The sequence below is a fragment of the Pieris rapae genome, chromosome 9 (assembly GCF_905147795.1).
Source record: "Pieris rapae chromosome 9, ilPieRapa1.1, whole genome shotgun sequence".
Lineage (NCBI taxonomy): Eukaryota > Metazoa > Arthropoda > Insecta > Lepidoptera > Pieridae > Pieris > Pieris rapae.
Window position 1 is genome coordinate 6101178 of NC_059517.1, and position 27723 is coordinate 6128900.

The 27723-nt window shown below is 31.9% G+C and overlaps 4 protein-coding genes across 7 annotated transcripts in view; 2 read left to right on the forward strand and 2 right to left on the reverse strand.

Annotated features, from left to right (window-relative positions):
• The first annotated feature begins 684 nt into the window (after window positions 1-684).
• LOC111003653 (uncharacterized protein CG5902) lies at window positions 685-3210 on the forward strand. Its single transcript, XM_022274280.2, has 4 exons — window positions 685-1012; window positions 1663-1748; window positions 2475-2705; window positions 2940-3210. The coding sequence occupies exons 1-4, from the start codon at window positions 819-821 to the stop codon at window positions 3092-3094; spliced, it is 666 nt and encodes a 221-aa protein (XP_022129972.1). The 5' UTR covers window positions 685-818; the 3' UTR covers window positions 3095-3210.
• A 6671-nt stretch (window positions 3211-9881) lies between these two features.
• LOC111003652 lies at window positions 9882-11388 on the reverse strand. The gene is made up of 4 exons (XM_022274278.2): window positions 11072-11388; window positions 10704-10875; window positions 10268-10399; window positions 9882-10169 (listed from the first exon to the last, which is right to left on the reverse strand). Exons 1-4 carry the CDS (start codon window positions 11182-11184, stop codon window positions 9936-9938), a joined length of 651 nt encoding a protein of 216 aa, XP_022129970.1. The 5' UTR covers window positions 11185-11388; the 3' UTR covers window positions 9882-9935.
• Window positions 11389-12900: 1512 nt separating this feature from the next.
• Window positions 12901-19346, forward strand: LOC111003668 (poly(ADP-ribose) glycohydrolase). Of its 2 annotated transcripts, none has more exons than XM_045629616.1 (12): window positions 12901-13186; window positions 13263-13540; window positions 13682-13843; window positions 14098-14207; window positions 14316-14459; window positions 14645-14727; window positions 15323-15485; window positions 16442-16572; window positions 17270-17457; window positions 17959-18199; window positions 18272-18393; window positions 19042-19346. In XM_045629616.1, exons 1-12 carry the CDS (start codon window positions 13156-13158, stop codon window positions 19309-19311), a joined length of 1923 nt encoding a protein of 640 aa, XP_045485572.1. In that variant the 5' UTR covers window positions 12901-13155; the 3' UTR covers window positions 19312-19346. The 2 variants fall into 2 exon arrangements, with proteins under 2 accessions (XP_045485572.1, XP_045485573.1); XM_045629617.1 differs by having other exon boundaries at window positions 13142-13186; window positions 13256-13540.
• A 524-nt stretch (window positions 19347-19870) lies between these two features.
• The window catches only part of LOC111003671 (CUGBP Elav-like family member 4), a 398713-nt gene continuing 390860 nt past the window's right edge, over window positions 19871-27723 (reverse strand). For all 3 annotated transcript variants that reach the window (XM_045629618.1, XM_022274300.2, XM_022274302.2), the window contains one exon: window positions 19871-27551. The gene's annotated coding sequence lies outside the window, so the exon portion shown is untranslated. The remainder of the gene's footprint in view (window positions 27552-27723) is intronic.

Here is a 27723-nt window from a genome sequence, read left to right on the forward strand (position 1 = left end):
GAAACTTTAAAATAGGAACGGTCGTATGACCTTTTCTGATAATCGCATCTAAATAAAATGTACATTACGTATTGTAACCTTCCTTTATTTATGCTATTATACATACTATACTAAATTAAACTCTGTTGCATAAGCTCAAAATTGCTTATTCATATCAGTGATATATATATATTTATTATTATCCGATGAGTATTATGTCCTGGGGGTCTAGTCAAGACAGATTAACAGTAGTGTATGTAGAAAGTCGAAAACTAAATTTGTATGAAAATGACAGCTAGTGTCGACAGTTCGTACCAACTACAGACCTCCTGGTATTGTTTTGTGAGCGAGTTCTAATATATTATTGATATTGTCATACAGATTTCGAACGAGGCAGTATGCGATTTCAAATATTTTTCTAATATAGTTTAGTGTATAGTTTGTGTAATAAAAGACAATACTAATATAGTTTTTCTATACGATTTGTATCACACACTTTTACTTTCATATTATCGTTAATGATTTTAAAGACCCTGTGGTACTGCTTACTGCTTGTGTTAAATGTGTCATAAAATAATAAATGATTAAAAATTTTAGGTTTTATTAATTAGACGATTTTAAGGTCGCTAATGTTTATTTAGGTTCGTAATTTTTAATTCTAGCAAGTTAGCGTTTTTAAAGTCATTTTGTCAACTACACTCGACAACCACTCATTCAAATTATTTTATTGGGCCTAAGCGTGTGTGTGTGTATCTTGTGTTGATTTCGTTTACCTACTTAGTGAAATTGAGTGGCTGCTTTGTTTCATAATTTTGAACCTAAATTTGGTACTTACCAACATGTCTTCAGTATGTTGTGGAACTAAAAAGCAGAAATTAAACAATTCTTATAGTAACCATGATGACCGACCCTTGAATGGTTACAACGAATCAGTGGCTATTCCTGATATGTGTTACTTTTGTTTCGATGTTTTGTATTCTCAGCTGCATAGCATGGACCCACCGCAAACACCTAATTTTACGAATGAGGCATTGTAAGTTTTAAAGCTTTATATTACTATATTCTGAGTTCTAAGCTGCTTTGCTCTCATATCAAGCCTTGTAAGGTGGTTGACCCAATCAGTAGTATAATGCTCTTTGTGTTTCACAGTAATATATAACTGTACCTATAATCTCAGTATACTAATATGTGGACTTATTAAAAATAATTTCGATCATTCTCTATGCAACACCATATAGCAGATCTGTTAACAACTATATTTTACATTTAGGACCTTTTAATAATTAATTGATATGTTAAAATGTTATTTACTACTTTTATGGCACACTTGTTTAAAACTGCCTTAAAAGCCTTCTACCTTCTCTTCCAAAGCCTCTATTTTATCTTATATTCTGGTAGATAGCTTGTGGTTGTGGCAATCCGTCAAAGTAAAAATTATTAGTTTAAAGAATTATTTTTTTTTATTATTTACTCAGTTATACTCTAGAGATAAAATGGAAAAATATATGTTTTTTTATAAAATTAACATCAAATTATTACCAAAATTTTCCTTTCACAATCGGTATTTTTAAACATAGTTTAAGAATGAGATTATTACTCAAAAAATTTTCATTCATGAAAAAAAATTATGATTGAATTTTCTAAAACAACAAATTAGTTTAACAAAATATATTTTGTTTACAGTCCCCTATTTGTAACTTGGAAAATTGGTAAAGAGCATCGACTTAGAGGGTGCATAGGCACATTCAATGCCATGCATTTACATTCAGGTATTACTTACTACTGTTTATAGAAACATATAAGTCAAATAAAGACAGACCATACATCATATTTTAAGTTATGAGAATCTAGACAATACTAGTATTTTTTCTGTATCTGTCTGATATTAATATAATTTGGTTTACAGTGCTGTCTTAGCATAATTCAGCTTTGTTCAAGAAGGAGGGGGCTATTGTCTGTCACATGAGGTTGTTGACCCATATGTTGCTCAGATAGGTTGTATGTCCTCTATATCAGTGTATTTGCTTTAGTACAGTCCGGTTTCCCATTCCTTAATTAGGGAAAATTATCGAAGGGATCATCCTTCTTGCCGAGGTCACAGACTCGAGCCTTTAACAGAAGTGCTGTCAGGTATCTACACTACAATAGCCAAATCACTATTCCAGTGAAACAAAGCAGACAGTCTAAGACTGTAATGGCAAGGCCCATTGTTGTAATTGCAATATAATGGTAACATTTTTTTCATATCCTAATAGTGATAACTACTTATACAGTTTTAGGTACCCGCTCAAATTTTAATAAATTCTAATTTGTTTGTATTGTCTTGTTGAATATTAATTAATATATATATTTTCATTCGTTCTATATGAACTTTATATCTCAGTGAAGTATCAAATTATATAAATACACTTACAGTCTTAAAAGTATCAACAATGATACATGGTATATTAGACATTTCGAAGTATCGTCGAATGCCACGAATTGTCCTGTTTCAGGCCTTCGGGAATACGCAATAACAAGTGCCTTTAAAGACTCCCGCTTCTCCCCAATTACACGGGAGGAAGTCCCCCGGTTGACGGTTTCCGTGTCTATCCTGCAGCATTTCGAGGAAGCCGAGCATTACCTAGACTGGAAGCTGGGAAAACATGGAATTCGCATCGAGTTCGTGAGCGAACGTGGCTCGAAACGCACTGCAACCTACTTACCTCAAGTTGCTACTGAACAAGGTACATATATTAAGTTAAAATCCCCTTTAGGTAAATCATATAACCCAACAGGCCTGGCACCTTTCGCACCCTGCAGGAAACCACCCTTGTAGCTGTATTGTGCTAAAGTAAAATTGATTATAATTTTGAACATGTTAATCATACGTGATAGAAAATATCCTATTAGTTGCATAATGATTAACAATTAGTGATATTGTATGCCCCAAAGCCAAATAACATGATTAATAATTTCAGGCTGGGACCAAATACAAACAATTGATTCTCTCCTCCGAAAGGGTGGATACAAAGCAGCCATTACAGCTGACATGCGACGGAGTATTAAGCTGACTAGATATCAGTCAGAGGAAATCTCCGCTTCCTACAATGATTATATCAACCAACGTTGCTAGCAAATAGCCTCTCAGCCCTGCTTAGGGTACCCTAACACGTTATTCGCGTATCCACCTCCTTTTATATATCGGACAAACGAGAGTGACAGTGTTAACGTAGCATCTAAGAATACATACAGTGTACCAAGTATGTGGAATTATACGGAAAGTCAGAATTATGCTCAAAGTGGTTCCGGGCGTAACAGATCTGTCGATATTGTATAAGATTTTATCACTGCCAATGACATTCCTGTGGATATAAGGGTGCCATTAGAGACTTCGGTATTTCGTCTCCCCCTCGGCCGCACATTGTACTATAGAATAAATACAAACATGTCTTACGAGTGGTATAATAGAATCATACTCACAGTACAAAATATTAGAAAAAAATATTGGTGTGAAACTAAATATTAGAAAAACATTTTTTTTTAAATCTACACGTAACCTACATCTTAGTAATTCTAATTTCTCAATATTGTCTTACTGCAGATTTTCAATATAACCATTATGTATAGATGTTTTATGTCATTAATCGTAAGTATCTCTAGATAAACCTACAAAATTAAAAACTAATGATTGCTGTTACACCTATTTCTGCTATAACGGAAATACTGTGCCTTCTAGCGCGATCTAGCAACATCTTTGTTATGTGTGGCCAAACGTACAGATTTCACTAGCTTAATAGAAATAGAATCGTAGTTTAGCCAAGCCTTATAAATAGATTTATAAGTAACATCTTTTCAGAGTAATGTTGCGATGATTCTGTCCATTGATATGTAAGATACATCCTTAATGACAGTTATTTCCCTCGAGATTTTTGTAGTATTTGTCATAGTCAGTCATAGTCACTTCTTAATCCGCAAGATACTTTTTATATGAAAGTTCACTTACAGTGCATACAATAAACGATTTCGTTTTTCGCCTTTAAAATTCAACTTATACTGTAAGGTGGTAAATGCATGACTCTCTTAAAATACAAATATTAAGCGACTGACGATAACTATATGAGAAGTACATATAGCCCAGTCATATTAGGTAAGAAAAGGGGTCAACCTCGGAATGAAAGATAATAAGCTGCAAATTGGTATGAACCTTTGTTTTGTCATTCTAAATATTGTCTCAAAAGTCACCATCGTTATCGTGTCCGCGTCTCAAGATATTCAAGGTCAAAGGTCACAAAAATCGGTTTTTCGCGAATATCTGCCTTCCTATCGGTTAAATGAGATTTGCATTTATTATAAAAGTTGTAGGCTATAAAATTCCCTACAACTTTTGTTTAAACTTTTTTTTCATACGACCAACCGTTTTGAAGGTAGAGCGCGAAGTGCACATCGTACAGTCATATACGGCCTAATGCAAGGTCAAGCGTGAGTTATGGTTATCAGTACGTTATAAAGTCAATTATTTACTTGGAAATTATAATTATTAAACAATGCCTATTATTTATGTACTAACTATTAATTATTTATATTTAATTAAAGTAAGTAACTTGATTATTTATATATAATTATTCATATTTAACTATTTAAGTATAAAATATTATTAATTCTGGATTATATATTTTAGTTTTATTTTAAGTTAACACGACATTATATATCTTTTCTTTAAAACGCGTAAATTTCTCAATACTTATATACCTGGAAATACTTGTCCCTACCCTATGCCCTTTTCTATTCATTGTAGTATTCAAGGCCACTCTCTCCACTTTGTATGAGTCAAGATTATTCGTTAGTTTGAAATTGTACCGTTGCAACTACGGACGTACGGTTTTAAGAGCTATGGCTGATTTGTGTTTTATATGTTATAAGAAACTTTCAGAAGGTGTTTCTGTGAATGTCGTACGTGGTTTACAAACTTTAAAAACTGCAAGTATTGAAAGAAATGATGGACATATAGACTATTTAAATACTTTAAGTTCTGTAAATGTGCATTCCGAGTGTCGAAAAGTGTACACGAGTAAAAATGTTATTATTGCATCAAAACGACGCACAGATGAGAGTAAACCTTCAACGTCAAGTGCACCTCGTAAAAAACGAAATGAAGTCTTTGATTTTGGAAAGTTATGCTTATTTTGTGGCCAAGAAGCTGATGAAATAGCAGAAAAGAAAAAAAAATTAAAGAATAGACGGACATTAAGTACTCTTGCATTCAAAGACAACGTACTTAAGAGAGCAGAAGAACGAAACGATTCCCTAGGAGAATTAGTAAAGGAACGTATATATTACGAGTATGATTTGATCGCTGCTGAAGCAAAGTATCATACTATTTGCTATACCAACTTATTAACCCGAGTACCATCTGCAGATAAAAAGCCTCGCCAAGATGATCAAGTCACTCAAGCAATGAAGGAGATTTTTTATTATATAGAAAATAATGAAGATTCTCAATTTACTTTGAAAGAACTTAAAGATGCCCATACGGAATACATACCTGACGATAAGACAATTATTACAAAATTACAACAAAAGTATTTAACTGATATAATAATCACAAAAAAAATTGGATCATTTACAATTATATCTTTCCGTGATACACAGCTTAACGTATTATCAAAAGCTTGGTACGAAAATAAAAAAAGTACTCCTGTAGAAGAACGTCTACGGATTGTAGAAGCTGCTGCGGCTATTATTAGGGAAGACATCAGATCATCTGTAGTTGAAACAAAAACGTATCCACCTCCGAATAAAATGCTAGATTGTATTAATGAAGAAATATCAAAAACATTATCACATTTTTTGGAAGAAATGATATTAAAAAATAGAAAAGGACAAGTAGATCATTTAAAAACGAAATGCACATCTATTAGCCACGCAATAATGGCTTCGATACGAGAACGTTCAAACTAAACGTAATATTTTGCAATTGCAAAAATGGTTGTGGTTCCCGCTGTGGATGCAGAAAATCAGGGCTACAATGTTCTTCAGCTTGCGGCCAGTGCAACGGACAAGCTTGCCTCAACGCTTCACTGGATCCAAGTAATCCCGATGAAGAAAATACATATGATCCCGATATTCTGGAAGGTTTGGAGATGAACATGACAGATAATGAGGATGATGACAATGAATCGAACATTTTTGAGCGACAAGAAGAAGAAGAAGATAATTAGCTTCCATTTCCAATTTCATTACAATTAAAATCAACAAAGATACTTTTGATATTTGAACTCACATTTTGATAAATGTATATTATGCCGTATTTAATAATAAATAAAAATATGTGTAAAATATATACTCTTACTATCATTTTAACTTAAAATAAAACTAAAATATATAATCCAGAATTAATAATATTTTATACTTAAATAGTTAAATATGAATAATTATATATAAATAATCAAGTTACTTACTTTAATTAAATATAAATAATTAATAGTTAGTACATAAATAATAGGCATTGTTTAATAATTATAATTTCCAAGTAAATAATTGACTTTATAACGTACTGATAACCATAACTCACGCTTGACCTTGCATTAGGCCGTATATGACTGTACGATGTGCACTTCGCGCTCTACCTTCAAAACGGTTGGTCGTATGAAAAAAAAGTTTAAACAAAAGTTGTAGGGAATTTTATAGCCTACAACTTTTATAATAAATGCAAATCTCATTTAACCGATAGGAAGGCAGATATTCGCGAAAAACCGATTTTTGTGACCTTTGACCTTGAATATCTTGAGACGCGGACACGATAACGATGGTGACTTTTGAGACAATATTTAGAATGACAAAACAAAGGTTCATACCAATTTGCAGCTTATTATCTTTCATTCCGAGGTGAAAGCCCTAATATGACTGGGCTAATACCTTAAACGACATAACCAATACAAAATACTGTCTTATTACCATCTAACGGACGAAATATCGCAGTTGTGCCTATATTATATAGCTTAGAAGTGTTGAAATAAGGTATGTAGTAATTATAGATTGTCTTGGATTTAGACTTAGTCCTGAATGTGGTTATGCGTCAGGAATATTTTTAATAAAATGATTCGGGCGAAATTTTAACGTTTTGAGCACTGTTTAATTAACTTTTCAATCAATGAATGTTATTTAATACGGGCCTTCATAAATTCATTTAAATACTACAGTGAATTAGATGTATCGTGATATTTAATACATTTCACGTTTAATAAAAAGCACAATAAATACGGTAGAAATTTACGAATTAAACATGGCAAAATCAGGTGTATAGATTATTTGCTTGTATACAGCATCTTTGTTTTAATTTAATGCCGGTAGCAAATGATGATACATATATGATTTTTTTTAGTTTTTAGTAACAATACGAAGATTGTTCTCTATTTCCTGATGTCTATCACGGATTATATTTTCACCATGTTTGTTTGACATTAAGTCCCTAAAATCATAATAATTCTTTTATACTTAATTCATATTATTAAGTTGTATTTTTCGTATGAATTCACGTAGATCATAATTTTGACTTTACGTTTGGGCGTCATCAAACGATATATATTCATTCATTAAAAAACTGGCGTGCTTATTATTCGCAATAAATAATAGCTATTATTTTTAGTAATTAAATATAACATAATTTAGTAACAAGTTTGAATGACAAAATATGGTCATTTGGCTAAATTGCGATATTGTGTTATTGTTGTTGTTATATTATAGATTTACATTAGTCGAGGTTTCAGGTTGTATTATGCGAACTGGGGTTATTTACATTTTTTTAAAGACAATATCTAGATATGTAACAAAACCACTCAATACTACATACTGAAATACAAAGCAGCCACACTTCAATTTCACGTGTTGTTAAATGCAGAAATGTAAGGTTTTGTTAAAAACTGGAAAGTTTTATTGTTAAAAATTATACAATTTCCAGACAATAATTTAATATCTATTTATTTATCAATCCCATATAGCATGAAAATATCGTTGATTTTCTTATCGAATCTATGGTGAAACAGCACCAACTTATTTTTAAACACTTATGGCAACGGGATTGGTGTAGCATTTTGTAACCTCAGTTCAAATATATTAGTCAGTAAGTATGTCAATTAGTTAGGATTTCTCAATTTATGAATCTAATTTTTAATAAATTAACCTAATGTGACTTATGTAGGTACATTGAATAAGTCTCACTAACACTATGAGGTGAAGGCTTCGTGCTTTATATTTCGTATAACATTGAAACACACTACAAGTAAAGCAGTGGCGTAACAAAGGGAGGCGGTCCGCACCGGGTGTCATCTTTTTTGTGGGGTGACACCCACCCGGTCTTTCAACTTTAAGAGAAGTGTACAAATAAAAACAAGTCGCTACCATAAAAATATATTTTTCAGGGATTCCTCCACATAATTCGGGGATTCCCGCAAATGAGCCTGACGCTGTCGTGGGGGATTCCCCATCCCATACTCGCGATCTTTCAATAAATGATCCATGTCGTATATCATATAAAATGTATTGCTTTTTACTTTCGATGACACCACCAACATCCGCACTGGGTGCCACCCAAGTTAGCTACGCCACTGAAGTTAAGTATTACTGTACGTAATACGCGGTACTTGTATGCATTAAATTTTCAAATGTTTGATTCTTAAGCAGTGATTCCAACTCCTACAGAATTTTGCCCAACTTCAAATATCCATCAAAAATCCCTGAAGTTTTTGTTGTACACTCGGTTTGACAAATGTACATAAAAAACTTTCAAGTTAAATTTACGATGTTGAAGTATAACAGCTTTTTGTAATTTCAGTTATAGCCACCAAATAAAACATTGGTTTAGTTTGTTGGTTGTCCACCTCTGAACCTACAAGTTGGCATCACTGTTCTTAGTGATTTTATTTTCTTTTAGAACAAAAAATAAATTCCGACTGGTATAGATAAAGATAGAGAGATAGCTAGACCAGTGTTTCCCAACTTTTTTTGTGCCATGCCCACCTTATCCTATTTAAAACCCTTACCCCCTCCACTAAATTTTTAATATAAAAAATTGAATTGGTCACATAAGAAACTTAAATTATAGAACAAAATCGCTAGATAAGAATTGTTTACGAAACCCAGTAAATTTTCAAAACAATAAAAAACGTAGAGTCCATTTTCGAATGGTCCCCTTAACAATCAAATTACTTACCTGTGGAGCGTGGGCTGGCGAACACTGAGTTAGACACTCGTTATCAATTGTAAGTAATCAAAGCAAAAATTCTAAAAAAAGTATATAATACGAAAAATACAAAAAGTGTGTATGATAAGGCATAATTTGTTGTAGGTTAAGTAGCCGTTTTGCTTTAACAATATTTTTAATACGAATTGTTGTTATTTTAATAGACGTCGACTGGATAATGCGTCATAATCTTAATGATAAATAAAACATCTGCCGCCAATTTTTTTTTGTTTTTTTACTCCTATTAATACTCAGTTGACCCAGTTCTAACTGTATATGAGTACACTTGGCACCTATAGGACCCGTATCTCTCTAAATTAATAATTTATACTTAACGTAAACATCATTATATATTTTGGTTATTTTATCAATTGATACTACATAATATATAAATCTATAATCCTTTTATTTTTCTAGGACAGTTCCTAGTTTTTTGAAATGATCAATATTATAAAAAAATTGAGGGCTTTTTTTCTAATAAACTTTTTACACACAGGAATAATTTTTTTTTCCAAAAGGGTTCAGTATTTGTGGTCTTATTTATATAGGTAATCCTATTAATTAAGAAAAAAAGGCATTACCTATGCCTTGAATATTTAACTTTGGTTAAGTTAAATATTTAATATATGCTGTGCACCTCTTTCTATATCCAATAATTTAGAATAATAAAATAAAAAACATATTCTAACTATAATAACTCTATTTACACTATGAATCAAGACAACAAGTAAAAAACTTAATGCCCTCTCTCTGATAAAACTTTTTTTTCAAGATCAACAAGTTTATTTCTAAATACAATGTTGTTTTTGAATTCAAAGTATGTTATGATTGATGAAGCTGCTACTTGTATTATAGCTAAAGTTGTAAGTGTTCCAGTCAAAGGTTTGGTCAGTTTTTGAACAAATTTAAACATTACTTTGGGTCCTTGTTGTAGATGTGGTACTCGATAGGTATTGTATCTGTTAGCCAACTGAAAAGTTAAATTATACTGTTGAAAATTTCTCAGTTTAAAATTTGTTTAATCTCTTGATATACAAATGTTTTTTATATTAAGTTTTTTTAACTTACCATCAAAGCTCCTGTGGGTGCCATTAACATAGGGTATGTTATACCCAAAACTAACTGAATTGCAGCTGATCTGACTTCAAAACAAATAGGACAGTGTTCATTTTTCATCAGCAGCATATCTGTTGATATTAGCTGCAATAGATTAATTGTGGTCCATGTACTGAAGGTAACTATGATTTTAAAAAAAATTTGACAAAGAAGCAAGCGAAAGTTGAAAACCTTGGATCAGTGCTGACATGTTTGTACTTCACAGAATTTTTATAGGACCTGTGTAATCTCTGTATAGTGACGTTGAACGGACTTTACATTATCTAGCAGTATAGATAGTTGTTATATGTAAAGACAACAAAGCAAACACACACAAGGTGAGGATAATTGACAATTCAAGGAGTTTGATATTATATGGGAGCAAACTATAATAAACTTGAAAACATACATATCTATGAAATAACATGGTTAGCATGGCGGGCATAGCTGACACAGGTATGAAAGTAGCTAGGTGTCCATATGTGCCAAGTTTTAGCTTTACACGATAATGCCTGTTTAAAATTATACCCGACACTGCATTGATTGCTCCCAGAATTGTAGAACCATGACGTAAGGCCCATCTGAAAAACAAATATTTCATATATATAAACCAAAGTTACAGAGACAGTTTACGTTTAGATAGATATAGAGATATTATAAAGAATATGACTCAAAGAAATAAGGAGCGGCAAAAATGCACCTAATGTAAAAGTTATTGTCATAAAATATGAGATGATTTAACCTTAAAATGAATTAGTAATTATAAATGAAACATACACATCTGATGTGTTTTTCCAGTCATGTACAATTTCCCAGATATAGGTGGAAGCTTCATTTTCATCTAAAACGACTGCATCTTTAGGAATTTCAGAAGATCTCATGAGTGCCATTTTAAAACGTAAATATGAGTTCTCCTTGTGTGTATTTTAAGTCATAGTAGTAAAAATTTAAACATGAAGTAAATATCAAATTGATAAGTTTATATTTAAATTATAAAAGTATTATTTTCGGATATCTACAACCATTGGTGATGGGGCTAGTCAAGATGCCATATGAATTAAAGAGTTAATACTATACAGTAGTGTGAACTGTGAACTGTGAAATGTATGACGTAAGTAGAAAGTCGAAAACTGAATTTGTATGAAAATGACAGTTTGTGTCGACCGTGACGATACTTCTATGGTCTACTTCAATTATACCGATTATAAACTCCTTAAGTTTTTGTTGCACACTCTATTACTATAGTTGGTATGTCTTATGTCTAATTTTTATTCAGTATTTCAACTCGCAAAATAAATCTTTTGTTTGAAATAAAAGTCACGATTATAAGTTTTGTTTAAGTCTGTCTAAGGTCTGAAGATTTGACACACCTTTCAATGACCCACCTAATCGGTAATACTTAGTAAAAATTGGGAAAAAAAATCTAAAAAAATGGCCTATGGATAAAATTGCCGTTTGTGAACCCTTGTGACTGGAATACTGTCTTCTATTCGGTGGGCAGCAGATCATCCGTCTTCAGCATTCCCCGAAAAAGTTGACTGTCCGATTTTTTTTAGTAATGGTTAAAACATTGTTTAGTGTAACTGGTATTATGTTGAAAAACTGAAAATTATAAAATCCGGAAAAATATATTTCCATCTGCTGCTTGGAACGCTCAAGAAACCTCTGAAACCAAAACCGTCACACAACTAGATTTTTGATGTCTCGGGGAGAGTGGTGTGGTGTGTAATAGAGGACATGAAATTTTAACTCCATTTTATCCTCAGCAAGTACCCAGCCACCTAAAACTCGTTTCGATGGGGTGCTGTAAAGGTTGATAGAAATCCTTTTCGTACTGATGTACGGTTTAGAATGGGAAAAGGTAATCATACCATGAGGATAAGGATTAGCATTAGAAGTAGAGATTAAAATTAATATGAGCACGATTACGATTAGCATTAGGATTAATATTGGCATTTTGTTGAGTATTACAATTAGTATCATGATAAGAATTATTGATGCATCAGTATTAGGATGAGGATTAGGATTAGTATAATGAATAGGATTAGCATTGGGACGAGTAGCGCAGCCATGCGTGTACCAACTTTCTTGAAGTTTGTATTTGGTATGATGTGGAACGCATAAATTACGGTAATTTAAGGCATTTACACTTGCACTGGATAACTATTGCGGATTTTAAAATATTCACAGGTGAAGCTGTCAGTTTTATTTGACTAAGTATAGTTATACTATTTGAAGCTGAATTACCACGTTTCATTCATTCACCGCCTTTTACTTACTGATTCACCTAGCCAACTCAGATTTTATTAGGCTAAAGAGGATGAAGTATGGTGAGATGCAGCCCTATCAATTCTAATTATTTTATTTCTAAACCAATTCGATTATTTATTAGATTTGTATCGACCTATAAGACATAATAATGTTACGTAATCAAAGTTTTTCTTTCGGCCAATATTAATGAGTACAAACACATTTTAAATACTTTAGGTAATCACCACATAATATTTTTCTATGACTATAGTTTTCAACTTATACCTATCACCCTTGCGAATCGTACTTCGTAGTGACGCGAAATTTAATGCTTGGTTGTGTGTAATTTTTATCTGTATTCTGCAGGCTACACACAGTGTTGACTGTTGTCCATTCTTCGATCTCTTTGAAATTGTGTTTGAATTTTTTGAAACTCCATCATTAGCTTACAAAATGTTGTGCTAAGTAATAAGAAATACATAGGTAGCTTATGTATTTGACGAGAGTATCGTAAAAGTTTTGTTTGTTTCTTTACAAGCTCTTTATCAGTTAACACTTAACACTTGTTTGTAAATTTTCGAAATTTATTACTGTACTTATTATATTATTATATGATACGGATTGTTATCGTATATATTAAAAGTACGTATTATTTCGAAAGTAATTCTTAAAACAAAATGTGGTTCTGAATGAGTTATTGTGTCATAAAAGGTTGCAGGAAAAGTGAATTTTAGAAAGAAAATCGTTTCAAGGGCCATGTCTGTTGATCATTCGTGGCGAGGAATCCCATTAACGCAGATATACGGTTCAGATTCGCCATGGGGATCACCAGAATTCCCGTTGGTTCAACCAGGATTTAACCATACTGTCTTGCATCATATACTTCATAATGGAGACATGGAAAGACCGCCAAAACCACACATTGGCACTGACAAATGGGATCAGGATCATGTTAGAATGCCATGCTCTCGACAAAGCTTATATCCAATCACCGATGTAAGATTTTTTTCTATATAACAAGCGTTTAAGAATATTTATAATTTTAATTTTTACCCCTATTGTACTAAATTATTATTTATTTAAATAACTAATAATATATATTTGTTTTTTCTAATATTATTATTATTGTACTTACAGGACTCAGGATTTAAAATATTAAAAGAAAGATGGGCAATTATTGAGGAAGCTTTATCTAAACCTATAAAAAATGTTAGAGATTTAGCTGCAGCAATTATAACATATAATACAAAATTTAAAGATACTTGGACATTTTCTTCATTACAGTATTTATTTGATGAAGTAAGTAATTTGACTACCTTTTGGCCTGATGCTATTTATTATATTAGTGGTTATCCTTTCTCAAAAATTAATAATTTAGTTTACTAAGAAGAATGATCAAGCCATGATTAAAAAAATATATATTTTTAAGTCTATTTATCATGATGAAATCTTTAATAGATATTATTATTATCATTTAAAACATATTTCGCTTCATTTGTAATTAAAAAATAAGTTGTTAAAATAAGTTTTTATTGAATATGGATTATTTTCAGTACTTAGAAGAAGAAGAAACAAAATACTTCTTTAATGTGACATTACCACAGATGGCTAAATTGGCACTGGGCCTTCCAAAATTGATTCAGACAGCTATACCTTTACTCAAGTAAATATAATTTTCTGGTTAAGCTTACTGGCTAATGTGCTTAAATGGGTATTACAGTGTAACTATTGTCTATGATTAATATGGTGCAATTATTGGCGACTCTTTCAGACAAAGAGAGAATCATTCTATATCTCTAAGTCAGCAACAAGTGTCAAGCTTACTGGCTAATGCATTTTTCTGCACATTTCCAAGAAGAAATTCGAGAAGAACATCTGCTGAATATGCCAACTATCCGTTCATCAATTATTCAAAGTAAGAACACAAATTTATTTGTTTGACTAAATAATTTTTGACAGGAAATTGTATTACAGCAGTTAAAATAAATAGTCAATTGATATTTTTATGAAAATTAATCAATATAATTTTTCTCAATTTAAAATAAATGAGTGCTAATATTTTAAAAAGAAAACATGATATGCAACTAAGTTTCTTTTCAGTCTATTTAACCTCACACCAAAGGAACATGTCCTGGAAAAGCTCAAAAGTATTTGTCACTACTTCAGGAGAGTTTGTAGTAAAGGTAATTGCTTTATTACATTTTATATTTTGGCTGTGGGTTCTTCAACCATAATTTATGTCACTTGAAAATGCATGAATCAATTGAGAATTTCGGAAACGGAATATGGAAATAAATAATGTAGAAATATCTATTTGCCAAAAAAGTTCATAGTTTGTAATTTATAAATAGTTTATATTTTTAGTTCTTAACATACTGGCAAGTAAGTCAGATTAACAAATATATACAACAAACAACAGAACACTGTTATGACTATGCTTTATGGGAGATTGAACTTTTGAAACAGTAATTAGTCAAATAAATTTAGAAATAAATGATATGGTATGCTATAATATGTAATGTGTAATTCCTTTTTATGTTGAAAGCACACTCAAGTGTGTACTGAGTAATAGTCATAATAGTCTATATATGTATTGTATTATAAAATATTTCTTCAAATTGTACTAAAATGTAATGTTGTTGACTAAGATTATCATATCTGAAATTTTTTTTTATTACCTAATAAACCATAATTTTTTTTAATTTAATATTTACATTATCTGAAACTATGGTGTCATAAATTTTGTCAAATGACTATAGAACACCTGTTCCAGAGTAGTACCGACGGGTGTTATTACATTCAGCCGCCGCTCAGTTCCTCCTAATCATTGTCCTGATTGGGAGAATTCATCTGTAAGTCTGGCAACACTACCTGTGCATATTGATTCAGAAGTTATTATTGAGGATCTACCGGGACTAATACAAGTTGACTTTGCTAACAAGTAAGTAATGTTATTTGGTGTATGCAACATTTTGTCTTTTTAATCTCCCTTTCATCAATAATGAATGCTTAGAATTTTTCATAGTAAGAAAAATATAAGAATAATCTCTTCCTTATGTAACTTTTGTGGTCTCACTACAGTGTATGTGGTTGGCAAAGAATTCCTAATCTAGGTGCTAAGCAATGTGGCATGAATTACACAAAATATGAGTCTTATTTATTATATGATCTTCATCACGCTTGGATTATTTATTCCCCCGTATCATCTCGTCCGCCGTTTCACAAATGCGAGTTTAAAAAGGCGCTTTGCCGCGCACCACTCCTATGTAACCAGCTGCCCATTGCATTATTTCCGAACCAATTCGGCTTTGGGTCCTTTAAAAAAAGAGCTTACATTTCTACAGGTCGGCAACGCACTTGTAAGCTGTCTAGCAGTGGTTCGTAGAGGTGGTGTCAATTAACATATTCTATTTTAAAACTTGTTTATGGCCCTATTTTTCGAGGTTATGCAACTTTAGAGAGTGATTGAATTAAGTTATATTAGAGAATTTCTAAATAAAATAAAACTAAATATAAATTCTGAAATATATTACATATTTTTTAAATGAAATAACTAATTTTTACAGAATTAGAGTTAGAATTTCATTAACGGTAATAATTTGATTACTATCATTGTTATCGTTATTATATATTTTTGTTATTAATGGCTTGTGGTAGGTGTGGAAGTGACAAGAAAAAGATGGCGCGTAACGAATAAATGTGACACGTAACCGAAACATGTGACGCGTAATCGAAAAATGTGACGATAAATTTATTTCAACGCCGTTAAAGAAGTTTTTAACTTCAAAAAATATTCAATATATCGTAAACTCTGTGTGTGTGTAAACTGATATTAATGTCTATTGTGTATTCTTTGATGTACAATTAAACAATTTACCAAACTTAATTTTTTTTTAGGTTTCTTGGCGGGGGAGTTTTGAGAGGAGGTTGTGTTCAGGAAGAAATCAGATTTGTGATTTGTCCCGAGCTAATGCTGTCCATGCTTTTCACCGAAGTCTTGGCTGCTAACGAGACTTTGATAATTATTGGTGACTATAATATTTCTGTAATAGGAGGCTGAGGTAGTGTTTTCGAATCACGGTTGCACCAATGGACTAGTCTTTATGTGCGAACGTAACCCTTGCTCCGACATGGCCACTTGGGACACTTGCTTGTGTGAGACACAAAAGGCTGATCTAGGCCGTCTTGTATTAAAAAAAAAGAATAACCTGTAGCTAAGAGTGTAAAGCGCCACTCGATTATTGATAACTTATATACTAATGTATCGATGGAGATGCTAAAAATTGTTTTCCTTCACGTATTATTATAAAAATTAACCCTTTATTCATTAAAAACAGTCTAACTATAGTGTAGTAATATTCAACGCGATTAATAATTACAAAATTGGTGTCATCGATCATCATCTCATCTGATCATCTGAACCAGGCGCCGATTGGAAAGGAACTCGAGTGACAAGTACTCCACGATCGATTCTACACACTACTGATAATTAAAAATTAGATTGCCAGTCTAATAAAAGAAATAACATCGTGTTCTATTATATCATAATCTCTGACTATATTTAGGAATAAGTGTGTAAATGGTTTGGTATGTGATAGTATAATTACTTAATCACAATCTGGACATGCTAATAGATCAATTTACTAGCGATTTTAAGTAAACATAAATAATAAAATTTCTATAATTAATAGGTAATTTCGTGAAGTTAATAGTAAATGTTTATAGGTAGCGAAAGGTATAGTGAGTACACTGGGTACGGATCCACCTTCCACTGGTCAGGAGACCACATAGACACCACACCGATTGATTCCTCTGGTCGACGTCGCTGCGCTGTTCTCGCGATGGATGCCATCCCATATACGGTCAGAGCCAATCAGTGGAAGAAGGCTTCGATGATACGGGATTTGAATAAGGTAATACGAAGTTCTTAACAATTTCGTTTACTGTGTTAATTTGTTTATTAATATAATGTTTAAAGAACTTTATTTCTCATTACAAAACAGAAATATTTTATTTACATGAGAAACTTAATATTAATATGTATATATTATATACGAGCGAGATACACGTCGCCATTAGCCGTAACAATTTTAGTCAGCTATGTTCATTCTAACATGCATCTTTAATGCCTTTTTGAATTTGTCAAACACTCCAATATTACGAATTTGAGATGGTAATTGGTTAAATAATTGCACACCTTCATACCTAATAGATTTCTTCAAATAATTTGTACGCGGCTTCGGTAAGATAAGCAAACTCGCTCAACGTGTATTGCGTGTCGTTGTGTGTTTGATTTTTTTTAACGACAAGCAACTATGGATTGAGTTATTTAAAAATTTTTTTATCAAGATACAGGTGCTATATACATACAGTTGTTTAATTGTCAATAATAGTAATATATTAATCACAACCAGGCCTGGGTGGGTTTTTCAAGCTACACTATAGCAGAATCGGGTCTACAATACCCCGGGATAGCAACTGGTAATTGGGGATGTGGGGCATTCGGTGGGACGGCAACGCTAAAGTCCTTAGTACAAATGATGAGCTGTGCGCAGGCGCAACGCCCAATGGCCTATTGTACTTTCCATGACACGGAATTGAGAGATTACATTGAACGGGTTTGGGTAATGTTTACTAAGCATCATGTTACTGTTGGTGAGTGAGAATTTTCTTTGACTATTCTGAAGGCAGTTTGTTGACCGTAAATATTTTAATTTTTTATTTTAGGCCAGCTTTTCAGAATGCTTTTAAAGTACTGTGATACATGTAATGATAAGGAAACCACGTTGCTTACTTTCTTCGAACAGGAATTTGGAGAACAGCCCGTCGCCAAAGACAATATGTCTTTTGTGAGTGCTTAATTTATTTTAAAATTAATCCATAAATATCAGATAAAAACATTAAATTAAGCAAACAGTCAGAATGTATGGGAGATACTAAGTCAATAACAGGCCTGTATTATAATGTTACGTGATATCAATGACATTAGAGGCCAAAGAAATACGTCAAATTATAAACCTTCTTTGGGTTTTTGTTGTTAAAATAATGTTAGTCAGGGAATTTTAGAAAAGAGTTTGAAAATAAGATACATATTATGTACCTTTTTAAATTAACCTTAGTATTGTTATCGTTTTTTTTTTATTTTAGATTGATTGATTGATTAAAGATTTATTGATTGTAAGAACATGGATTTGTTTTTATAATAAAAATGAATTCTTTAAGAAAACAAAAACCTATCTACCATCGACCTATATATAATATAGTAAATTAACTAAATTATACATAGGTTGACGTTTCGAGAGCTTTACACCACAAGTCAGCGAGAAACAAAAATTAATAAACAATGTTATATAGAAACAAGAGTTAGCTGTAAAATGATAGTGTTCCATAAATTGTTTGTAGTTCATTCAATGATTGGAATTATGGAACATATATTTTGTGTATTTTCTAGTGACATTTGACTTGATGAAAATTAACTAATAACGACTTTTCGATAGGACGACTCTCAGTCGAGCAAATTAGATGAAGTTTTATTACAAACATCGCCAGATTTATTTTCTGACGACAAAGAGGACATCGCTGAGGCAGACTCCTTAAGAATCAGTCGGGGTATGCGACTGTTTTCGGAAATTGAAAAAATCGATACAAATAGCGGGACTTTGAACATAACCGGGCCGCGGGTTGAAGAAATGGATGTCGCGGTGTCGCCAGATATCAAAAAGAGAGTGTCGAAAAAAATCACAGACTACTTTGCGAAGAAGAGTTGATTTTAATAAATGTTTAGTATAAATAAAGAAATTGAAATTAAGATGATTTTTGTAATTGGCTATTCCTGTCTTTTATCGTGATACTATTTTTATCTCCGACCAACGCTTTATTATAAGTACATTTGTATCTTTACAAAAAGTTTATTTAAAATATAGTATTTAAAATTAATCCAAAAAATGCTAGTAGTATTTATTAACAGGTTTAATCCATGCCATCATGCGTGAATTGATACTTACGATTTTCTGTGAAAGACTCATGGTACACTGTTTCTCAATGAAACGATGAACTCATCTGTTACCTGTCCACATTATTTAGCTGTATTATGTTCCGTCCAGAAATGTATGGATGCACACTTCTCATAAACTGCTAAAGAACCGGTATTGATGAAACTGGGACTAGTTGGGAATATTCCAACTATAGAATTAATTTACATCAAAAATAATGATCTGGAAATTTCTCGAGAAATTAGTAGTAAATAATATCGTAAAATAAAGTTATTAGGTACATATATAATTATAAAAATGGATACACGAATTAATTCGTAATAAAAGGCCCGAGTAATATAATTAAAATTATTTATTATCCTTCCTCATATTTCTAGCATACTAAACGTAATAAGTGTATAATAATAAATAATTGAATAGTTATTTAGTTTCAAATATGTTTTGATACATAATATAGATAACTCGATAATAGGATTATCAACTAAACATGCAAAGTAGGCAAAACATTATTGTATTTGTTTCATATAAAGTGACAAATGCAGTCAATTGCCTAGGTACAGTATGAATTTTACTAAAAATTAAAAATAATATTACCTAGCGACGCTTCAAAAAGTGATCATAATTCTCTTATTTTACAATCTTTGGCAAAATATAACAATATTTTTATGATATACCAAATAGCCTAGCTATCAAATGCTTCAAGGGAACATTATTCAATAGATTATCTAGTTAAGTGTATAGTCCGATAACAATTTTAACGTACCGTTGGTTTTTTATACATAACATTGGAATCGATTTGTTTGCGTCTAAACGTTCCAAAATAAACGCAAATTATTACGATCCCAATTGGTAATTTCAAAATCTTGGCAAAATAAATTGTTCCTAATGGCAATATAGAAAACTGTCAACTGTCACACACAAACAAGAACTTATTGCGCTGTGAATCTTTGTGCAATATTCAGACAGCTATCAACAACCACTAGAATACAAAAGATTTTAAAATGAGGACAGTCGCAGTTATATTACATGTATCATTTTCATTCTATAAGAAGTGTTAGCCTATTAAATAAGAACAAATACTGTGCCCACTTAAACAATTAATCGACTAGCTAAGTTACACCAATTCCCTTTAACTACTTGAGGTACAAATTAACAATCCATATCATGTTTGTACTCTCAAAAATATGAAGCTGTTTCATACAAAAAGCGATTTATTCTATTGAATAACAACAAATCGATCTATAAGACGAGAAAAAACATTTCTCTTACACAGAACGATGGCTAAATTAAATACGTACTATAGTCTAAAATGCAAAAATAATTTCAGTTTTTATTTCAAAAGCGATTGGTTGGTTCTGGCAATTCCTATACAATTCCCTTCAGCGATTATTCGCTATTTGAAAATCTATTTGTATAAATATGGATTACCAATATACAATTTACCCTAACTATTTGGTTGCAAGGAAAAGATGGCAAGTGTAACCAGTTCGAGTTTGAAAGATACGTAGGCTTTATGGACGATGGTTTCAAGCGTATCACATATACCTACTGAGGTATCTCCTTTACCACTAGCTATTACTATACAATTTGCTCTCATTAAAGAAGGTCTTTCAAAGTTCGCATAAATCTTTAGTAATCGTTGAAACTTCAGAGCAAATTGTATACGCTTAAACTATTACCATAAGTTATCCAGAACAATGTATAGACAAATGTTAATGTTTGTTGCGTTTCAATTGAGAAAATTATATCGTCTAAGTATGTATAGGTATTTACATCGTGAAACTTTTATCTCTTAGTTTTAAGCGATTATTGTAATGGAGTAAATTAAATCTTAACCAAACATTAAACGAGGTAACGATGTTATTTTATAGTGTAAAAGAATTCCTATCTGGGATGAAGGTCGCCCTGTTTTCAGTTTCTAAAAGCGATAAGTGGTACTTAGAGATTTCCTTAGATATATACAGCGACACCCTGTCACCCGCCCGAGAACACTCGGGGCAAAAGGCTAGTAAGCTCCTAAATTAGATATGATGTCAAATCACATTATGATTATTTACAGTTTTGAGTATAACTAATTATGGCACTTGATAATTCTGGGTTAACAGTATCGCTGTTAGCGTCAGAGCATACAATGAGATAGTCGCCATTTTCCGATGGCCAATAACCTGGGACCAATGCCTCATGACATTAGCTCACGCTTCGTCGCGAATTAGTTTGGTGTTAGTATTTCACGCGCGTAGCAAAGTGATTTTGTCCCAATCCCTTGTCAGTTTAAAGTGCCAAAGTTAATATGCGCAAATCATCTAGAGGCGCGATACGAAATTGTTAAAATACGAATTGTCAGAAATTTTTACCGTCTTTGATCATTAGAATAGAGTAAGAGGACGTGAAACGAGGTGACAAAAAACAATGTATCTTTGCAGTTATAATTGATGCTAAACTTACACCAAACCTTATAATAAAATAATAGATTTTGAATGTATTTGAAGATTCTGAAATCAAAGCATTCATCATACGCAGGTTTCAATATTTATTTTTGGCCTTATTCTTGAAAGAGATAAGGACGGCGTTTTCATATTATTTTGTAAATGTATTTTTCTGTCACCGTAACACATGACAATGTATCTCTTTACATGGTTTAATTTGTCTACTCTTATCTTTGGCTAAGCTATCCATCTCTTTTCTAATTCTACGAATTATACTTATCCTAAGAATTTGAATATACGAAACAATATTCTGGATAACTTATCAAAAATAATATATAATTATACCTTAATCGATTAAATTATATATGCTGTATTTTGTAAGTCAGAGGCAGCAAATCATAGATACAATTGTCAAAGCAACGTTGTAATAACAAAACCTCAAGTATTTCAAATAGTTTAAGTATGCTTGAAGCTAAACTATGCTACGCAAATAAAATCAATCAAAGAAGAAGATATGACTAGATCGTTTTGTATTTTACTAGGATCTACTTTCATAAAAGCACTATGCGCCTCTCTTCATATTATTTTAATATATTAATAATATAAATAGATATATGATTACATAATTATTTCGAATCCTAATTTTGTTTTTAATAAAAGTATTGGCATTCATCTTAAAATCTAATCGAACGGTGATTAGAAGCGCAGTTATCCGTAACGACACGTAACTGTTACAACCACGACGCGAATTTTTTATCAAACATAAAGTCGTGTCTTGATTTCACACCGTCCGATAATTATTCAATCTAAATAACGATCCATCATCATCCAACAAACTTATTTAAACCTTACATGTGCGAAATATTTTCATATAGGAGCGCTCACATTATCTTTAATGAAATAAAAAATCTACAAGCTATTTGAAACAGTCACAGTCAACTGTCACACTGTGAAAATTATCAAACAACTGGTTTGAGTTTTTATTGTTGAATTTTAGATGGCATGGCATACATCCAAACAATGTAGGTATTCAAAGATGTTTGTATGAAAACATCGTTTTCTGTAATAAATGGGTTACTTAATTATAGACGGAATTAATTAGCTTACGATTTTAAAAGATAAATTATAATTATTACAAAGACAACCATAACAAATACACATTATGTTTTATTTATATTGTAAGAACTAACTGCATTATTCAATTCAAGCAAGTGCAAGTCCAATAAGTTTGCGAGTATAATTAAGGTAAGAGTTTTGTAATGCTACAATATTTACGACAGAGTATAAAAATTCCACAGACTACAGTGGACCCGAAAGAGAAGCGGCGCGGGCGCCGCCACCAGGGAGGCCGATGCATGACGACTATTTATGTCACCATTATGCTATAGTACATCTAGTATCATATATTTGATAATTGTTATTAATAACGGTTGTCTGGGGATCGATATCTATTCCGTGGCTGCGGAACCTGAGAAAGGCCGAAGTCAGTTTGAGGCGAAAATTGCCTACAAAACATTTAGATACATTTAATTGCAAAGCATACCCTGTATCCTAGAATCACTTTACGGGCGATTGTTTTATATATTCAGAAAGGACACATTTTATTTTATTATCAACTATGCGTTACGGCACATAATATACTTTGGAGGATTTAAAATTGTTTAATCAATATAAGTATTTTATAGTACAAGTCAATAATTAACTGTAACAAACGTGTCGCTCCGTACTCAGTAGCCATCTATCGAACCCGCTACTCCTATCTTATCCACAAGATGATATAATCAATTATATTATAATCATTACACTAGAAGTAAGTATACGTTCCGATTTGGCATCATTTAGTTCTGACTTATAAATAGCCAAGCGGACAGATTATCTGGCATGTTGCGTCCGACAATGTCATCCGATGTTCCCAATGCTGATGGCATTGCACTATGAACTCGGGTATGCAAATCAACTTCGACTGGATAATGTTAAGACGAAGACTTCTCAAGATAAAAATATTAAATTACGATCACTTGAAATGCTACGTCCAAAAATCGTGACGTGTAAAGAGCTTCTGCCGTTGTACAAAACCGTCAAATATAAAATAAATAAATAGAAAGTTTTTAAAACATAAGAACGCTTAAAACAATTTTAAAAAGCGTAACGATGTATTGCACTAAGATGTGTACCTAATAATATAAAAGAGCTAGGATAGCTACTACAACTAACTACGTAATATTATTGGTTAGTATCTTGCCTCCGTTGCATTTTTAAACTTTGAAAGCGAAATCGTATTAACAGGCCGCATAGGAGTTAAGGACGACATAGATACGTTCAAAAAAACAAATTAAAAGTTTTTCATAACATAAATATATAATAATATTTAACAATGTTTTGATCAAACAAAACAATTTATGTTTTAATAATAGATACGATTTTTTAAATTATTAAATAAGAATGTTTCAGCAAGTTGGAGGGTAATACGATTCGCTCCCAAATTACAGCTTATCGTTAAATCATAATCGTCTTAAACTAGAATACTATATTCCATATAATATAATAATTATTTTGTGTAAATATAAAAATCTATGTTTGTGATGAATGAATATTTGACTAGGGCGGCGGTGGCAAACGTGGCGACCGCACGCAATAATGATATAAACACATCTGAGTTTAAGATAGTTCAATATTGCGTTTGGTAATTTTTAAATTTCGAATACACAATTTGATTATTTAAATAAAATATTCATCATGAATTTGTTGCTATTCTGTGGTAATATGATAATATAAACTCTACAGAATCATAAGAGATTTTTTGGATATATTACTATTTTATTTTTGTAATTTCTCTATGTCGTTTCTTATTTGATGAATGTGATTTCTTTTTAAATGCAACATTATTTGCCCTCACTTTTCTTAATCATTTTCTTATTTACGTCCAAATGTGTTTATACCATGTTGAGCCTTATCACATGAGCAGTATTATGCAGAAATAATATATTTGAAAGAAGCGATTTTCTAAAATTGCGTTATACATAAGCGGACGGAAATTTACGGTTTTTCGACAAGAAAGCGTGGCTTTGTAATTTAAGTTTCACATTTAAGCTTAAAATTGATCGTGATATTTGGCTCTATATTTATAGGATTGTTTATTCAGTTCATAAACTTATTTTGTATGTTCCATGCCATATACGTAATCGATTAGCATAGAAGAAAATATACTGTAGTAACTAAGTGTATTTGCAGTAATTTCTGCATGATACTTGCCGTAGGGGGCTCAAGTACCTTTTTTAAATTACGTTTCATTTAAAAATATTTGGTATTTAGCATAAGTATTCAAAACTCAGTGTGTTAAAAACACTGTCCATATCTATCATTACCTCTATTTACATAATATACAAGCTTCAAAAATGACTATGAACGTGTTGAGTGCAACACGACTAGTATTTCTGAGCTGTTATTTTGTTTTTAAATGGCAACACCGGCACACCGGAGCTTAGTTTCCGCCCGCGCGCATGTGTTTACATCTAAGGTATCTCAGTATTTAAATGTATATTGGTACATTTTGATTATGACTCTATTTTCAGTAGAAATTACCCTAATTTTGTATTTCGCTTTTGTCACTGTTGTCTCCTTAGACATTCAGTTGTATTAACATCTTAACATCAATTGTTCATAATTTATGTATAAAGTACACATTACACACATCCACGAAATTAAAATGAAAAAGCACGCCCCTTCAATTGACGTCGCGTTGGCGATATAATCGCTCACAAACTTGATATGAAATATGGAAATATTTTAAAGATTCGATGTTGCATGTTGAAATTCTCCGATAATGATGTATTATGACTAATAGATTGAATGCTATCTACGATGTTGCTAATTCGGTTTCCTTCAGGAGAACATCGAATCTTTAATTGTACAAAGTATGGTATTTGTTTGTAGTTTTGAAGTATTTTAGTAAAGGGGTTTAAGTCAGTAGCGTAGCTACCTTGGGTGGCACCCGGTGCGGAAGTTATTTGTGTCACCCCATTGAAAGTAAAAAACAATAAATTTTATATGATAAAGGACATGGATTATTTATTAATAGATCGCGAGTATTGGACGGGGAATCCCCTACGACAGCATAAGACTCTTTTGCGGGAATCCCCGAATTCTACTTAGAGCTGAGCTTGTGCTAGTGGAGGAATCCCTGAAAAATACATGCTAGCGATTTTTTTATGTTTGTACATTGATCTTAAAGTTGAGAGACCGGGTGGGTGTCACGACGGTGCGCCACCTGCTACGCCACTGTTTTAAGTGTGTGAGCGATAAAGAGCGAAATATAACATGCAAAGACGAACGGCCTGTACAATCCATTATGTTGATATATTAGTTTTATATCACAGCCCATTTGGAATTTACAACACATAAACGATCTTTGAAACAAAGGCCTTTTTGTGTTTTATGTTGAAGTGCACTTTGATTTGTACACAGCGTTTACAACATTTATGTTTACAACAATTCCATAATAATTGTTAAATATTAACATTCACTAACATGGTAATTGGGTCGCTAGGCTTACCACAATTGAAAATGAAAAACTGATGTATAACTGAAATGAAAAGCTGATCTATATCTAGACATATGTACAATTTTGTTGTTGAAAGACACAATTTGAACACTTTCGGCAATAATTGAGTCTGTTTGTTCCGAATTGAGCTTTTGATTTATTTATGTTACAGTTTTAATTTAATAATGGCTTCCACCGATTTTATAGGTGTCATACATAGTTATAGTGGATTGACTTCGTAATGTCCATAATGAAGGTACCTACAGCTTTAGGAATTTTAAGTTAGATTAAGTGCTTCAGAATGATGGTACAGCCTAGCGTGACAGCTTATATCAGACACTCACACATAATAAGTATAACAAAATATAGGATAATATATTATGCCAATAGTGGTAAATACCGGTACTTAATGTAATCATTAATTGAATCTTGAAAGAGACAACAGTGTTCGCGAAAAGTCAACACCGTATCTTTGTCAATGACCTACGCCTAACAAAACGTAGAACGGAACGCGCGATCGATGCAGCGCCATCTACGCTACGAACAAAACAACAATACAAAGAGACGAGTGTGACCAGTTAAAACTACCCAATATACAATAATTAAAATACATTTTTTCTTACATTTTCAACTTACTTAATAAATTCAGTTTGGCTTAGTTCAAGCAAATAACTAGTATAATAAATTTTATGTTAAAAGTTTCAGTTAAACGTTTAAGTACTTAGAAGTAGAAGTATGATTACGAATGACAAAATTTTTATAACGTGTCATTTTTAATAATAATAATAATTTAATCAAAGTTAATAAATTGTATAATAATATAATAGAGTAATTTAATGATTAATCGATAATGATAAGAATGAAGCTTTCTACGCATTGATCAATAGATAATTACTTTTAACTAATATAGTATACTCGCCTCGGTGGCTTTAGTTTAGTTTAGTAAGATGTTACTGATATTTGCTATACACTTGTCTGTTAAATTCATTAAAATTGTTCGAGTTGCGTGAGTTCGTTCGCCGAGGCCGGAAAGTGCCCATTGCTGCCCTCTGGAAAGATATTCATATATTACACTTTGATAGAGTTTAATTGGTAACGAAAACCTGTAAAGCATATTATTCATATTCAGATTTGAACATTCCAAAGTGAATATATAATTATCAATGAAATTTTAATTTAACCCTTTCATTTGGAAACTTGCCAACTTTCGGATGTCCTCTA

Bases quoted from the DNA above. Each gene is read 5' to 3' on its own strand.
- LOC111003652 (XM_022274278.2), bottom strand. From the start codon at position 11,184: ATGGCACTCATGAGATCTTCTGAAATTCCTAAAGATGCAGTCGTTTTA. The intron at 10,876-11,071 runs GTATGTTTCATT...TTTGTTTTTCAG, and splicing joins TGGAAAAACACATCAGATGT to ATGGGCCTTACGTCATGGTT. The intron at 10,170-10,267 runs GTAAGTTAAAAA...TTAACTTTTCAG, and splicing joins CACCCACAGGAGCTTTGATG to TTGGCTAACAGATACAATAC.
- LOC111003653 (XM_022274280.2), top strand. From the start codon at position 819: ATGTCTTCAGTATGTTGTGGAACTAAAAAGCAGAAATTAAACAATTCT. The intron at 1,013-1,662 runs GTAAGTTTTAAA...TTTTGTTTACAG, and splicing joins AATTTTACGAATGAGGCATT to TCCCCTATTTGTAACTTGGA. The intron at 1,749-2,474 runs GTATTACTTACT...GTCCTGTTTCAG, and splicing joins TGCCATGCATTTACATTCAG to GCCTTCGGGAATACGCAATA.
- LOC111003668 (XM_045629616.1), top strand. From the start codon at position 13,156: ATGATACGGATTGTTATCGTATATATTAAAA. The intron at 14,208-14,315 runs GTAAATATAATT...CGACTCTTTCAG, and splicing joins ACAGCTATACCTTTACTCAA to ACAAAGAGAGAATCATTCTA. The intron at 14,460-14,644 runs GTAAGAACACAA...GTTTCTTTTCAG, and splicing joins CCGTTCATCAATTATTCAAA to TCTATTTAACCTCACACCAA.